We start from the raw sequence: 16,681 nt of genomic DNA on the forward strand, positions 1-16,681 counted from the left end.
TTTCTGGGAGGAGAAACTGATCCCAAGGTAGTATCAAGTTTGAAATGGGAATGGTGGGATTCTGTGAACAAAAGGAACAAAATTGATAAATGAGAGCGCAGGAGATGGGTTTGGGAATGAATTCTCCCCTTCATAGCCCTTTGCTGTTTTGTGTTTACTTCCTTTTTTTTCTCTCTGAGGTTCTGAAACAAAAACAAAACATAGTGATTCTGTATAACTCTGAAGGAGCTTTTGAATTATTTCTAAAGAGGAAATCGACTTTACCTAACCAGTGCACTTCCTGTGTGTGCCATATCCATTAAGGAGCTCCACAGGACCCTGGTGCTGTAGTGTTCAGCTGCAAAATTTCCTCTTGGTATTGGGGATTTAAAGTGTATTTACACTGCTCTGACATGTCTTCATTTATTGTTCTTCAAGGCCATTTTTTTTTTTTTTGGTACCGGGGATCAAACTCAGGTCCTTGCACTTGCGCAGCAAGCAGCAAAACCACTGAGCTAAATCCCTGGCCTCGTTTATTGTTCTGAGTGGTGTGTACAGATCACCTGGCATCTTAATAAATATAAAGGTTTTGATTTAGTAGTTCTGGATAGAGCTTGAGTTTTTGTTTTTCTTACAATATCCCAGTGTATATCAAAATCATAAAGCATTCTGTTTCTTTTACACACACACACACACACACACACACACACACGCACCCATGCTGGGGATGGAACTCAGGACATTGTGCTTACCAGGCAGGTGAGGCACCACTGACCTACATCCCCAGCTCTTCTTTTACATTTTTTGTTTGTTTTGCTTTTGGTTTGGTTTTTAAAGATAGAATCTTGCTATGTAGTACAGACTGGTACTCACTACATAGTCCAGGTTGGGCTCAAACTCATAGCGATATGAGTTTTCCCCGAGGGCTCTTCATTGTAGCCTCAGGCCAGATAAGCCAGGTAGTGGCTTCTAGGGCAGTGATGGTGAACCTGTTAGAGCTTTTAGTGGTACACGTGTGCTATGGGTTTCACATCACTGCTCCAGAGCTTTAGGGTCCTATACTCTGGCTTTTTGTTTGTAGAAAGAAAGTTATGTGAAGTCATGAAGGCATTTCTGTTTTGGGGTATCCACATGTAGTGACTATTCTTCCAGATAACTGAATTCATAGGCTATCTGAAAATTTACTTTACTAAATTGCAAGGACAGACCTCCCCCAACAACAACTCTCTCTTTCTGTGTCTGTGCTTGTGTCTATGTGCCATGCATACGCGTTTGTACTGGGATCAAACCCAGGATTCTTGTACCTGAGGCAAGTGCTCTACTGCTGAGGTTTTATAATTTTATTGAGACAAGGTCTTGCTACTTTTCCCAGGCTGACCTCAAACTTGGAATTCTCCTACTTCAGCATCCCAGATAGCTAGGATTGCATGTGTATGCTACCACACCCGGCTTAAATGCATTTTGTTTTTTGGTTTTGGTTTTGGTTTTTTGAGATAGGGCTTTGCTATGCAGTCTTAGCTGACCTCAAACTTGATATGTACCCTAGCCTTGTATGTAGCCTAGGATGGCTTTGAATGTAAGATCTTCCTGCCTCAGACTCCAGAAGGCTGGAATTACAGGTGTGTGCCACCATGCCCAACCTCTAAATGCATTTTTGTTGTTGTTTGTTTCGTTTTGTGTTTTGAGATAGAGTTTCACTGTGTAGTTCAGACTGGCCTTGAACTCACTGCACAGCCCAGGCTGGCCTCAAACTCACAGTGATCTTCCTACCTCAGTATCCTGAGTGCTGATACTACAGATATGCACCACCACATCAAGCTCTAAATACATTTTTTTTTTGGTGTTGGGGATTGAACTCCAGACCTTGGCACTTGTGAGGCAGGTGCCAGAACCACTGAGCTAAATCCCCGGCCCTCTATATACATTTTTGACTTACAGAATTTTCTGTTTATAATGGTTTTGTCTTATCATTCTCTAAAAATGTCTTTTGAACAGCAGTTTTTAGTGTTTTGATGCTGGGAATTGAACCCAGGGCCTCTGGAATGCTAAGCAGGTGCTCTACCACTGAGTTGTACCCCCAGCTAAGTTTAAATTTGTGTGTGTGTGTATGTGTGTGTGTGTGTGTATGTGCATTTGATATTGGGTATTGAACCCAGGACCTTCAAACTGAGCTACATCATACATCTTTCTTATTTATTTATTTATTTATCTATCTATCTATCTATTTCGAACCAGGGCTTGAACTCAGGACCTTGTGCTTGTGAGGCAGGCATGGCGCCACTTAGCTAAATCCCCAGCCCATACAATTTTCATTTTTTAATTTGGGACACGGTCTCACTAAGTCACTAAATTTGCCATGTTGGGTACAATTTATGGATTGATTTGAATGGGCTCAGTCAGCAAGAGACTAAGAAGTCAGTGTACATTGTGCATAATTGAAAATGAATATGTTTCCATCTAGTTTTGAACTGGGGACCTTTTGTGTGTGAGGCAAATGTGATAACCAGTATGCTATAGAAATTGCTCGCTTAAATTTCCCAAGTTGGGCTCAAACCTGCAGTTATCCTGCCTCAGCCCCTTAGAGTCCTGGAATTACAAATATGTGCCACCATGTTGGACACGTTTTTAGTTTTGATGAAGTGTAGTTTATCAATTGTATCTTTTTTTTTTTTGGTACCAAGAATTGAACGTAGGGCCTCTTGCTTATCAGACAGGCACTATGCTGCTGAGCTACATCCCTTGCCCCTATCAGTTGTATCTTATGCTTTTGATATTGTGTCTAAGAAATCTTTGCCTAATTATGATCACCAGTTTTATGTTTTAAAATTTTACATTTAGATCTGTGAGCTGTTTTGAGTTACTTTTAATATAATGTGTGAAATGAGTTTTATTTTGCATCTGGTGTCTGGTACTTTTAGCATTTGTTGAAAAGAGAATCCTTTCTGCATTGATTTGCCTTTTACCTTTATGGAAACTCAATTGAGGGGCCGGATATTTAGCTCAGTGGTTCTGGCGCCTGCTGTGCAAGTGCAAGGTCTCAAGTTTGATCCCCGGTGCCAAAAAAACCCCAAATAAACCTCAATTGACCAGTGCCAGGGATTTAGCTCAGTGGCACTGCACCTGGCTCACAATCATGTTTCTAAAGTGTTTTTCATCATCTAGAGATTTTTTTTGCTCTTCTATCCTAAGTGGTGCCAAAAATTGGATTTCTTAATAACCAAATTTTATTCTGCCTTCTAACTTTAGATTCTTTTTCCCACTAGTTGTTACAGAATGCATTAAAGGGCATACAAGCACTTCTCAACGGTTGGAAGACTGACACAGACTGATGAACTTGGAGCTCTTCTAGCTGTTCTAAAGGTAAGGCACGTTTCCTGCCTGATCAGTAATTCTCCTGTTTAAATTCCAGACATGAAACCAGTTTACCTAATTGCTCTGAGGCTAACTTTAATGTAAAAGTTTATATATATATGTGTGTGTGTATATATATATATATTTTTTTTTTTTAAGAAAACAGAATAAAATGTCCATATTCAGGCATAGTTCAAAACAGAAAACAACTTTGATTAAATAAATATGTCAAAATTTTGGGGGCTGGGGATTTAGCTCAGTGGTTCCGCTGCCTGCCTTGCAAGTACAAGGTCCCGAGTTGAATCCCCGGTACCAAAAAAAAAAAAAAAAATTTTGAAATTACAGTATCTTTGAATCTTAGGCGGGAATAGGTTGTGAGACAGGATTTGTAAGTAATTTAATTATAGATTATCTTGAATTTACTCTTACCTGTTTATTTTTGAAAGAATAGGCAGGGCTTCTCTTTGGCAAGCTGCTCCCCATTATAGGCAGCCCCGTGAAGATGCTTGTCATCAGGCTACTGTCTCTAGCTTCTGAGCCAGCCAGGCAGTGGGAAAGTCAGATTGCCTCTCTGGGACTCAGCTCTCTTCAGTTCAGCTAGGAAGGAGGAAGAAGCATTTGACTGGCCTCAAGTCAATGCCATGTTTGAGAGTCTAGCTTTGTCCTGACTAAAATTTGAATTTTTTCCTATACCATTCTGTTAATCATTAATAAAATAGAGACAGATAGCTAAATGTGGAGATAGAAAACAAAATAAAAGTGATATATTAGTTTTTAAATTATAGGTAGATAAAATAGTTGCATTAAAATGATTGGCTAAGTTAAATAAACAAAATCAGACCTATTGTGATGTGGCTAAAGCAGAACCAGCTGGAAGCTAAATGAGATTAAGCTCTTCTTTAAGCCCTCAGCCTTCAAGCCATCTATTTTCTGTCCCATTTTTATTCCTCAGTAGTCTTTTAAACATTCATCTGTTTGTGTTCTGATCCAGATTATGGTAAATAATTCTGTGACTTATGTTTGGTATATGTTTCCTTATTCATCATTATTAGAAAACCATGTTTCATGGACTCCCTGGACTAAACATAGAGATGCCCACGGTGCTCTACCCAACTCCACTTCCTCAGTATGATGGCCGACCACCCGTCAAACTGCAGCTGTCAGAATCCAGTGCTCCTCGACCAGCTGTGGTACATTTATGTCTGCTTAGATTTAAGTTGTGGATTGTTTTGAGTAACTTGCTATGCATGTTTTCTATGGGGGCATCATTACAGCTCCAAAAGCTCACCTTGAATTTGGTATCAATTAGGGCATTTAATGTAGTAAATTTAAATTTACCAAGATTGTTGAAGATGCCAGTTAAAGCATCTTGTGCTTCCAAGAGGTCTAGGCAGTGTAACAGCCACAAAAATGAGCATTTGCTGTATCTCCAAAGTCAAGCACCCTCATCCGCAAATGTTAAGAGCAAGGATTGGCTCACTCTTTCTATAAAAAGGGATGGCTGGTAAATACCTTTGGTCTTTGTCACAACTACCAACTCTGTCATCAGAGTACAAAAGCAGCCATAGAGTCACTGTGGAAATGCATGGGCATGGCGATCTAGTAAAACTTTATTTACAGAAACAGGCTATGGGCTGGGCTGGATTTGGCCTTAGAGTCATCTTTACATTCACCAGATTTCCCAGCCTTTCAGATAGCTGCCATCTCCCTCATGTTTCGATTAGAGAATCTGGAACATACAGATGTGTTCATATAGATGTATAAATTTCGTATTCAGAAATCTAATACCCAATTAAAAATGCTTAAAATTAAAAATTCTTTCACTCCTAGCAGAATGATGTGATCAGATTTGCACCTTTGAAAAGCTACAATGGTAGCAAGTACTATAAGAAAGAATGAGTCTGATCCTTAGAAAGTAGTCCAAGAGAGAAGAGATGAGAATCTTCTTCGTCAAGGTGAGGGACTTTGAGCATACAGAGAAAGGCACAGATTTCAGAGATACTTGCAAATCAGAATGAAGTAGGGAAAACAAAGAAACTGGCTTTTACTTAATATCTATTCTGATGTCACCTCAGGGCCCCAGGATATATGTTATCTGAAATGGATTATGGTCCCATATGCATGCACTGGAGTGGTATTGCTGTGTATCTTAGTTGGGAAAAGTGAGAAAATAGACACTCAAGTTATTTCCCATAGGGTTTGAGTCTCTGTGGAATCCTAGTTGAGAAGCTGAATGCTTTCACTACATCTAAAGAGACTTTCTAAGGGAAGGAGGTTTTGAAGTTTCCTCCTTCTGAGTTCATCTAAAGGGCAGGCAGGTGGGTCAAGCAGCAATATGGAGTCTGTCTTGCTAACTAGGGTCCTTCAGTAATAAGCAAATAGAGCCCAAGTAATGTGCTCAATTTTGCCCGACAGCAAACATTGCAGAAAGTTTCCCTGAAATAAATAAAACTTGAACCAAGACTTAATGCAAGAGCAGGAATTTGCTAATTCAAGGGGAAGTCAAAGGATCCCAGGAAGAAGAAATAGGGTGTGAGGAGACGGAAGGCTGTGAAAGCCTGGCCTGTCTGAGGGGTCTGACAGGACAGCAGGTAGTTCAGAATGTGCTCGGTGTGGCATGCTGAGGTATTTGATAGCACTTAAAAAATCACATTTGGGAACTGGGAGTGGAGCTCAGTGTAGGGTACCTGCCTAGCATGCCCAAGATCCTGGGTTTGGATTCCCAGTAGTGTCTAAATAAATAAATAGGTAAATCCACCCCCACAATTCTATACAGCAGATTAAATTTAACTTTGTGGCTGGTACAGTAATTCAATGCAAAGAAAATATTTAGATTATTTATATTTTATAGTAAATCTCTAGCCTCTTTTTATTACTATTTGGGAAATCAGCTGCTGGTGAGTTATCTTTAAGGAGTAGTGTCCTAAACAAAAGAGATGAAATGAAAAGAAAAGCTTACCCTAGGGTGAAAAAAGGGAGCAGTCAAGCCACGAGGAAGCACGGAGGGAACTTGAACTCCTCCTGTTACTAAGTGAGAGAAGGCAGTCTGAAGAGTCTGCATACTGTATGGTTCCAACTCAGAGACATTCTGGAAAAGACAAAGCTAGAGAACAATAGAAAGACCAGAGAATGCCAAAAGTAGGTGGAGAGGAAGGAATAGGTGGAACATAGAGATTTTTAGGGCAGTGAGATATTCTTCATTATAGTATAATGGTAGACACTTGACATTGTACATTTGTGCAAACCTAGAGAATGCAACACTAAGAATGAACCCTAATATAAATTATGAACTTTGAGTGACAGCAATGTATCAATGAAAGCGACAAGTGTACCCAGATGTGCCACTGTGGTGAGAGGTGTCGCTGATGGGGAAGGCCATGCATGTGTGGAGAAGAGAGGGTGAGCAGCGGATTTCCAATCTTCATGGGTGCCAGGCCTGTGGGCACGATGTGCATGTGATGGCAGTCAGGGTCTCCAAGTAGGGACAGACAATAAATAGTGACACCAATTTAACATGTGTCCCAGTATTTGAACACTATGTGTTCCACCCACCTTGGGGCTGGAGCTTGAATTTTATGCTGCTTGTCCAGATCCACTCAACCCTCAAAGTCTCCAGCCCTGTGACAGGCCAGCCAGTGACTAGGTGCTCTGTAATAACCTGTCCAACAGAATGCCCTGGGCTTCAGCCTCAGCAGAAATCACCACCACTGCCTGAACCCAACCTGGACGTCTCTCAAAGGACAGAAATGGCCCATCTTTTTGCTGTGAATCTTCAGTGCCTCTTTGGTGGCACCAGAGGGGCTTCTTGCATGGCCTGGAACAGTGCATCCATGACACCCAGAGATGTTAAGGAAATTCTAGACAGACGGATGGATGGATGGATGGACAGGATGAAACCCACTGCCACAGTAAGCTCTGAGGAGCCCCCAGCAGCAATGAGGTGACCCAGACCAAAGGAAGCCTCCTGCCTGAGCCTCGCTCAGGTGAAATGACAGCCCAGGCAGGCGCAGGAGAGACACCCCAAAGCTGTGGCTGGGGGAGGCACCTGCTAGCAGGGCCCATCTCAAACACCCATTCTCAGCCAGGGCCTTTCTCCCTCTGCCTCCTGCCCCGTGTTTCCTCCCCTGAACGACGCTTCAGGCTGCACTGTCAACATCACCCATGTAACTCATGCCCGCCTGGGATCAAGGCTGAAGGCTTCTGCTCCTTAATGGAGCCAGCTTTTCCCATTGCTGTTCCTAGTCTTCCCTTTCCATTTACTCTCTTCAAAATCCCTCCTAGGGCTGGGGATTTAGTTCAGTGTTTCTGCCGCCTGCCTCGAAAGCGCAAGATGCAGAGTTCGATCCCCGGTACCAAAAAAACAAAAGAAAACAAAACAAAAAACCCTCCTATTTTTGCTTATTTGATAGTATTTTTTTTTTTTTTTTTTTTTTTGGTATCAAGGATCGAACTCGGGTCCTTGTGCTTGTGCAGCAGGCAGTGAAACCACTGAGCTAAATCCCTGGGCCTATTTTTGCTTATTTGAAACCAACCAAATGACCTAGCTACTTACCTACCCGCCTTTGTTCTCCTCAGGCTGTGTGGTTTTTGCAGGAGCGGCTGATCTTTTTTTCCCCCTTACTTCTGTGATATGGAACCCGGGCCTTGTGCATGCCAGACATGCCCTCTACCACTGAGCTACACTCCCAGCCCTTGATTCTTTTGTGCTCAGCTGCATCAGTATCAGAGTTGCACTGCTCCAGAAGAGACACCAATGTCCTGCCCGTGTCTCCTCTATTTCGGTGCCAAGACTTCAGGGTCCCCCAAGCCAGCAGCTAGGGGCATAAGACCAGATAAGGAAACCCAGAGACAGCGCTGAGACTGGACCTGTATTTGTCTTCTCAGATGTGGCCCAGAGGGGCCCTGGCTACTGACTTAGCCAGTGTTAATATGAGCTACAGGAAGGGCACAGAGGTAAAGCCCCAAAGAGATCACAGTCTGTTAGAGGCATCTGTCCGAATTATATTGTTTCCGTAAATGGAGAAAAAAAAAAAAAGAAAACCTGGAGGGAAAGTCAAGAAAGACTTCACCAAATAAATTAAACTCTGAGCTGAATTTAGAGGATGAGAACTTTTAGGAAGAGATCCATGAGGGTCTATACAAGAATTCTATGAAAATTATAAAGCTTTTTTGGCAGACATAAAAGAAGACCTGAATCAGTGGAGAGATCATTCCACTAAAAAGAAGGAGATGTTAATTCTCCCTCAATTTAGAAATTTCAATCTACCTTTTTCAGTTTCCAAATAACTGGGGATTTTCCAGATATATTTCTTTTTTATTTTTCCAGGTTTTTCTTTCCTTGAGGAAAGAATTGAATGAAATGAGCAAAAAACAGAGGCAAAGTTTATTCAAGAAAGGAAAAATGAAGAGTGGGAGAGAAACTGGCTCTGCAGAGCAAGCTTAGACTGAGTAAATAGAAAAAGAGAGAGAGGGAGAGAGAGAGGGAGGGGGGGAGAGGGAGAGAGGGAGAAAAGATAAAAGTACACACTCCATCTGGGAAACATAGCCCGGGCTATCATGGCAACTTATGATAGACTCCAGGTATATTTCTGTTATTGATTTCTACTTTGATGTAGTTGTGGTCAGAGAACATACTTTGTTTGGTTTCTTTTAAATTTGTTGAAAAAAATTATTTTGTGTGCTGAGGATTGAAGCCCAGGTCTTGTGCATGCTAAGCACAAGACTCTGTCTCAAAACCAACAAACAGACATCAATTGGGTCAAGTGGGTTGATAGTGTTTGCATCTTTTTTTTTTTTTTTTTTAGGTACCGGAGATCGAACTTGGGTCCTTGTGCTTGCGCTTGCGCAGCAGGCGGTGAAACCACTGAGCTAAATCCCTGGCCCATTGACTTTTTTGTTTTTGAGACAGGGTCTCACTATGTAGTCCAGCCTGCCCTTAAACTATTGGCAGTCCTCCTGCCTCAGCCTCAATGAGTGCCAGGATTACAGGAGCACACCACCACACCTGGTAGATTTCTTTCTTTTTAACGTCTCCACTTTTGGTGATTTTATTAGATTTTTAGAAATCCAATAATTCAGTTATAATGAGTGTTTTCTTTCCATGAATTTTTTTTTGTAACCAGGATTGAATTCAGGACCTTGTGCTTGTGAGGCAGGCATGGTGCCACTGAGCTAAATCCCTCACCCTCTTTCCATGAATTTTAAGAGGTACATGTGTGGGGGTGTGTGCGTGTGTGTGTGTGTGTGTGTGGAACATTTGATTATATATTTGCATTATTTCTCTATGGCTGTCATAACTAAGTACAACAAATTGGCTAGGTTTTTTTTGTTTTGTTTTGTTTTTTTGTACTGGGGATTGAACTCCGGGCCTTGCTTTTGCGCAGCAGGTGGCAAAACCACCAAGCTAAATCCCTGGCCCTAAATTGGCTAGTTTTAAAAACCAGAAATATATTCTTTCATACTTCTGGAGGTTTGATGTCGGTACTAGAAGTGTTAGACGTGTTAGAAGGACTGTGGTCTCTTCAAGCCTCCCGGCCTGGGATGAGCCATCCTTGTGTCTTCTGGCTTCTGGTCTCTGCAGTGTTTCTTGGCTTGTGGCACGTCACTCAGTCTCTCCATCCTCTGCCCTTACAAGGCCACCTTCTGAGTCTCTGCCATCTCTTTGTAGATGACCCCAGTCAAACTGGATCAGGGCCAGTTTGTTTTAAAGGATGAGGAAGGGGAGTCCTTATGTCAGTTTGTCTTCCCTGCACCTCTCTGAGCAGAGTTCCTGTGAGTCTCTGCCATGTGAAGGTAGAGAAGAGTTAGAGGTTTGAGGGCCGTGTGGGCTCCACTCCTGCTCCACCAGGAATCTTTAGTCTTCCTGGAGGATCGGACTGGCAGCCCTGACTCCTTGGATCTCTGTACAGCATAGGGGATGTAAGATGGGAGATCTGTGTAGAATTGTAAGCTGCAGAAGGTTGAGATGTTCAGGAAACAGTGGTGACCTCTGTTGTCTGTGCTTTGCCAACAGTTTGAGGACTGTGGAGAATGCAGTCATTCTGTCCCCTTCGTAGTTCGGAAGTTCTCTGAAGTCTGAGGTAGGTGGAGTTGGAGGATGGGTATAATTTTGTGACTCTGGTAGAACCTCGGGTCTCCCACCAGCATCCTTACTTGCTTTAATATGGGAACCATTCACTCTTGTATACCAGAGTGGAACCGGATGCAAGCAGTGAGATCCGAGTCCATCCCAGCCATGCCCTGAGCAGGGATGACGGAGATGTTAGCGCTGCAGAATGGAGCCGAGCTTCAGTAGGACACAAGCTCCTCAACCTCAGCTTGTGATAAGGGCAATTCCTGTGGCACATGTGGGGATATCAGGTCGGTCTCCCCACCCTGTCAGGGGCACCTGGAAAGGTACAAGGCAGGGCACTGTGCCCTAGTTAGTAACCCAAAGGCCCCGGAGTACGATTACACTTTGATCAGGCCGAACTGGAGCGCCACCCTCCTGGGCTGTCTGGGAGCCCTAGACTGGGCACGCCCACAGCGGGCACCCCTGCCCATAGGGTCGACAGGATCTCCCCTGCGCTCTCAGCCGGATTCCCCTCCCGTACAACGCCTACCTGGCCTGGGCCGGCCCGGACCTGCAGCGCCCCCTGGCGCCGGCCTGGAACTCACTCCAGGGGCGTCTGCAGGCGGCCTCGGCCAATCTGAACGCGCTGGACAGCGCCTGCCGGACCCGAAGCTCTGCAAACCCCCATTGCTACTGTACGTTGCCTCTCCAGATCCCGCATTGCGCCGCGCTGTGACGCCGGGGAGTAGCGAGGTAGCCACTAAGACGGGACTGGTGGGGGGACCAGAGAGAGCTAGGGTGCTGTCATGGTCGGCCCCTTCAGTGTGGACGTCTAGTTGCACGCCTGCACTTACCTTTGTCTTTCTTCTCTGAACGGCCCACTGCTCGGAGGCACTGAGCTCCGCTTCTTGGTGTCTTCCGACACAGCTGAGCTCGTCTCCTCTCCTGGACCTTGGAGAAGGAGGGGTACAGCGCTCTGAGCTGGGGACATCCCAGCCAGAGAGAGGGACCTCTTCATCCCAGAGGATGTGCATCACCTGTGCAGTGGTAGGCAGGGCGTCAAGGTGGTTTGGATGCAAGGGGAAGGCAGGGGGGAGTCAGTGTCTCTGGAAATAGAGGGAAGGGCACTCTCCCTGGCCTCTGCCTTTGCACGCAAGTCAGACGACGAATCTGGAGCGGGCAGTGGCCACGTGCTCCATGATGGGAGAATTTCTACTGGTGCCACAGAGGACACAGGATTCACGTGCAGTTCTGGACAAGTCATTAGCTTTCCCAGATAAGCATGGGGCTCCTGGGATGCTTCAGGTTCAAGCCAGCTGTGGTGCAACCCTGGAGGAATCTGAGGAACGCTGCAGGAATATTGGGTCAAGGGCCCGGGATTTAGCTCAGTGGTTCTGCTGCCTGCCTTGCAAGCGAAAGAACCCGAGTTCGATCCCTGGTACCCAAAAAGGGGGGGGGGCGGATATTCGGTCAGTGTGGACTGGTCTTGGATTCTGATTGGATCCTGGGTGGAGGCTGGAGGCAGGGAAGGGTAGATCAGCACCCGGGACTGGACAGCGTCTGTGCTGTGGTCCATGACACCAAAGTGGGAACATCACTCACCCTCCACTGGACCATGGGTCGTAGCCTACAGAGGCAGATGGAAAAAGTGTTCTGGACCTGTCTGATCTGTGGGGTGCCTGCCTCTTGTGGCCTGGGGCCTGGAAACTGCTTTCATGGGAGGGAGACCCAGGAGAATTAGAGTCTTTCCAAGTGTCACAGAAATAACATTTTAAACAACAAAAATTTTTTAAAAAGTGGTCTCTCTCCCTTACAGCAGCTCACGTAGATCTGAGTATTCCTTCTAATACATGAGGGACCTGGGAGGAACAAACTGACCCGTCTAAGTCACACAGCCAGGGAGGGGTTTGAGGCAAAACTCCAGCCACTGCCTAGGTTGTAGCAGATCTACCCCTGCACACAGAGACAGTCCTTGGATGCCATTATTGAAGGGATCTTGGAGGCTGAACAGCCAACACAGAAGGAGGTGAGGGTGACTGAAAGCCTTTAGAGGGCAAAGCAGAGGTAAGGTGGGAGCCGAGGTTAGGCTGGGCTACACCCAGAGCTTTTCAGCAAGGCTCTGAAACCATGACATATCTGAGTGTGGTGGCACGTGCCTGTAATTGCAGCACTCTGGGAGGCTTAGGCAGGAGAATCACAAGTTCCAGGTCTGCCTGGGGAACTTAGTGACTTAGCAAGACCCTGTCTCAAAAAAGGAGGGTGGCTGGGGATGTAGCTCAATGGAAGGGCCCTGGGTTCAATCCCCAGTACAGCAAACAAAGAAACAATCACTCTAGTCAGGCATGGTGGTGCACAATTTTAATCCCAAGTACCCAGGCAGTGGAAGTAGGAGGATCAGAAGCTTGAGGCCAGCTTGGGCAACTTAGCAAGACATTATCTTAAAATTTAAAAAATTGTGGGCCAGGAATTTAGCTCAGTGGTCCCGCCACCTGCCTCGCAAGTGCAAGGTCCTGAGTTCTGTCCTGGTACCTAAAAAATTAAAAATTAAATAAAAGAAAATTAAAAAATTTGTAAAGGGCTGGGATGTAGCCCAGAGGTGGAGTGCATGCCAAGCTTGTACAAGGCCCTGGGTCAATCCCCAGTAGGGCTAAAACAAAACAAAATTTAAAAAAGAAAATAGAGTATCTGGATGTGATAGAGGCTATCTATAATCTCAGCCTTAAGGAGATAGAGGCAGGAGAATTGTGAGTTCAAGGCCAGCCTGGACTACATAGCAAGACCCTGCCTCAAAACAAAAACTAACTAACAGGGTCAGGGATTTGGCTCAGTGGTTTCACCGCCTGCTGCGCAAGCTCAAAGACCCTAGTTCGATCCCCGGTACCCAAAACAACAACAGCAACAACAAAACAAAAACTAACAGCGACAACAACAGTTAATCCTAGGAGAAGTAATATATTTAGTCTTGAGAGTTATTTATTGGTGTGTTGTGGGAAGTGTGCTGGCCTGGAAGTCGTTGTTACTGAGTCCTAGTCTCAGTTCTGGTTTTGACTTTTGGTACAATCTTGGAGACTGTCTATAACTAAGTCATGAGGGTGTTCAAGGTCCATCATAGCCCATATATTCAGACTCATCTGCCCAGGATCCCCACCTTTGGGTCAGAGGTCACTCACCTGCTCTCTGGTCTGTCTGCCCCATTAGGGCTGGGGCTGGGGTGAGGGGAAAGAGGAACCTGGAGGCAATATTTAAGGAACACCCATTCTCCAGGACCTGCCAGAGCAGGCTAGCACCCGCAGAACCCTAAGAACTAGTCTTTTCTCCTCTTTCTTCCATTCTGCTTTCATTCTAGGTCTTAAACTACTGGGGAGCCCAGAGCATCTTCTGAACCTCAGAGGTCTTGAGCCTCTGGGCAGCGCAGGACTCTGCTGGAACTCACTAAACAGTCGCCAGTGACCACGCCTCAATACGTCTTTCTTTCCTCTAGGAAAAGTGACCCAGTCTGGGAAGGAAAGGTTCCTGTGTGCCACATGATCCACCCAATTCTAGTTCAGCCAGTGTCTGAACTTCCCATTTGCTAGATGAGATGGGCAGGAGAACCCAACATCAGTGGAAGATTCAGAAAGTCTGAGCCGAAAGGTAAAGGAGATTGAGTCTCATGCATTCTTTTTACATTCAAGGAAACAAATCTGGAAAGTGGCAAATGGCAGGGACAGCACTACAGAACAAATTCTTCGCCTACGTGACCTAATCAGAAAACCGGAGGTGCACATCGAGTGTATCGACGCTCTACTTATGAGTCCTGGAACAATGAGCAGGATCACTCTATTGCTTTTGACTACCAGTGAATAACGAGCGCTGATTGGTCGTGATTCGGGAAGCGGGAGGAAAAGGGCGTGCGCCAGACGCCGCGGCGTGAGAGGGACTGCGGCGCGTTTGGAGCCAACGGTCTTGTGGGACTATGGCGTCGCTGGGCTGTAGCACCGTGGTCTGCGTGATCTGCTTGCAGAATTCCAAGTACCGCTGTCCGGCTTGCCGCGTGCGCTAGTGAGGCGGGGGGGATATGGGTGTGGGAAGCGCGAGGATCCGGCCGGGGTGGAGGCGGGGTGGAGGCCGGGCTGGGGCTGTGGGTTGCGGGTTGGGGGAGGCGCCCTAGGGCCATCTGGGCTGACAGACCGTGTTTTCTGCGGTTACAGCTGCTCCGTGACCTGCTTCAAGAAACACAAGGGTAAGGACCCGGCGTCCCCGCCTCACCCTGTCCCTACCCCGCGCTTGGCAGCCCCCACGCCCCACCCCGTTTGGGGCAGTTGGACCTCAGGCTGCGCCTCCTTCCGACCCCGGTGCACCTGGTCGGGTCACATCTCCCCAGCCCGCCCAGCGGCTTTTGCCTCGGGTCACTGCCCGGGAGCCTTGCTCGTTCCTGATGTCCTGGACCTTTCTCTGGTGTGCGGAACCTCTGAACGCTCTCTTGTTTTTCATCAGAACCTTCTACCTGCCACAGTAGTTTTTTTTCTGTAGAAATAGTTGACTGCTTGAACCTCCAACACTGAGATAAATCTTTTTCTTGTCTTTTTTGAAAAAAAGGGTCTCGTTATGTAGTTCAGGCCGGCCTTGAACTCACTGTGTACACCAGGCTGGCCTCGATTTTACGGTGATCTTTCTGCTTCAGCCTTCCAAGAGTTTGAGATTACAGGTGTGCGCCACCATGCCAGGTTAAACGTTTTCTAAGTTAAAGAAAATCGGTCTACTGCTTTTGAGGCAAAAGTCTGTCCTAGCTGTTCCTTCATCTCAGGGGTCTGGCCTGATCCTCACTGTTTGATGCTTCCTTGGTGGAGGTAACTAGAACGTTTTGTCTCTTTCAAATACAGTAATGTCTTGTTAGAAACAGTGAGGTAGATTTGCTTATAATAAAGAGAAAAATCTTCCACCAATTAAGAGAAAAAAGCCTACTCAAGTCCTGTGTACCTGAACACGTTTTTTTGGTACAGTTATAAAGAAGTACTATTTATCTGTGCATCCACAAATAATCTATTGTGTATGCATTGAACAAATCTGTTAATACTGTATCTTTAAGATGTGTGACTAAGAAACTGATGTGTACTTTTAGGAAATCTAGCACTGTGTGGTTGCTTCTTTGTATTTGGGTCATTTTCCCCTTTGAATATTAATTACGGCTAGGATGTAGGATGTTAGCTCAGTAGGAGAGCACTTGCCTAGCATCTGAGGCTCTAGATTTGATTTCCAACACCAAAAGAAACAAAGCCCCCAAACATTATTTCTAACAAGAATTTTCTTTTCTTTTTTAACTGGAAATTGAACTCAGGGCCTTCAAACTGAGCTACATCCCTAGCCCATTTAAAAAAAATTTATTTTGAGACAAGGGACCCTGGAGTTGCTAAGTTGCCCACACTGGGCTTGAACTTGTGATCCTCCTGACTCAGCCTCCCAGAATGTTGAGATTATAGCCCTGAACCACCAGGCCAGATGTTTCTCAATCTTCTGTTGATTCCCTCCCTTTGTCTACTAAACTCGGTCCTGTGATTCTGTCTTTGATCTCATTTGTGGGTACTCTGTTCTCTTTCCTTTTCCCTCGTTCCCCCCCCCCCCCACTCGTTTCCTTCTCACCTTTTCCTTCTTGACATCCAGATCTTTAGCTCCAAACTCTATTTTGGTCCCTAGAAACAAGTATCTCTATTTGGGGGTCAGGTACAATTAAAATGAAAAATCTACCTTTTTTTTTTTTAAAAATATTACATTTTAGTTTATTTTTTGTTTTTTTGAGACAGATTCTCGCTATGTAGCCCAGGCTGGCCTCAAATTCAGTGATCCTCCTGCCTCAGCATCCCAAGTGCTTAAATCACAGACATGCGCCACCATGCCTACTTTTCCTTTGGTTCCTCCTGTGTTCCTTCTATACAGAGCACAGATCAGTCTTAAGAGTTAGACCTAGAGCTGGACACACACCTGTAATTCCAACATTTGGGAGGGTGAGGCAGGAGAATCACTGTGAGTTTGAGGCCAGCCTGGGCTACATAGCAAGAACCTGTCTCAAAAAAAAAAAAAAAGAAGAAAAGAATAGAAAGTTACATCTGGATGCAGATTTTGCCCCTGCTGCTTAATAAGTGAGGACCTTGGACAAGTTTCTCTCTTACAAGAAAACTCAAATCTCTCATCTGTAAGTGGAATTAACAGCCTGTGTGATAGGTGCTGTGTAAGGGTTCAGTGGGACACTATGTTTCCAGGACAGTGCTTGGCGCTTTATCACTGGCAGCTATTGCAGCTGACTCCTACCTGCTTGGCCCCTTT

The 16,681-nt window shown here is 45.3% G+C and overlaps 1 protein-coding gene across 5 annotated transcripts in view; it reads left to right on the forward strand.

Moving 5' to 3' along the window:
• Positions 1-16,681, forward strand: part of Znhit3 (zinc finger HIT-type containing 3) — a 38,183-nt gene that overhangs the window by 16,678 nt on the left and 4,824 nt on the right. Inside the window, exons 2-6 of one of the 5 annotated variants that reach the window (XM_087191459.1) lie at positions 3,243-3,339; positions 4,383-4,520; positions 10,343-10,409; positions 14,056-14,422; positions 14,572-14,603. In XM_087191459.1, coding sequence (XP_087047585.1) covers positions 14,337-14,422; positions 14,572-14,603 — 118 coding nt within the window. In that variant the 5' untranslated portion in view covers positions 3,243-3,339; positions 4,383-4,520; positions 10,343-10,409; positions 14,056-14,336. Of the gene's footprint in view, positions 1-3,242; positions 3,340-4,382; positions 4,521-9,452; positions 9,538-10,342; positions 10,410-13,727; positions 14,423-14,571; positions 14,604-16,681 lie in introns of those variants that run through there. The other 4 variants (XM_087191460.1, XM_087191462.1, XM_087191461.1 and 1 more) reach the window with 4 other exon arrangements.

This window comes from Heterocephalus glaber, unplaced genomic scaffold (assembly GCF_053883595.1).
Source record: "Heterocephalus glaber isolate CG9 unplaced genomic scaffold, H.glaber_assembly_v1.0 deba00001564, whole genome shotgun sequence".
NCBI classification, from domain to species: Eukaryota; Metazoa; Chordata; class Mammalia; order Rodentia; family Bathyergidae; genus Heterocephalus; species Heterocephalus glaber.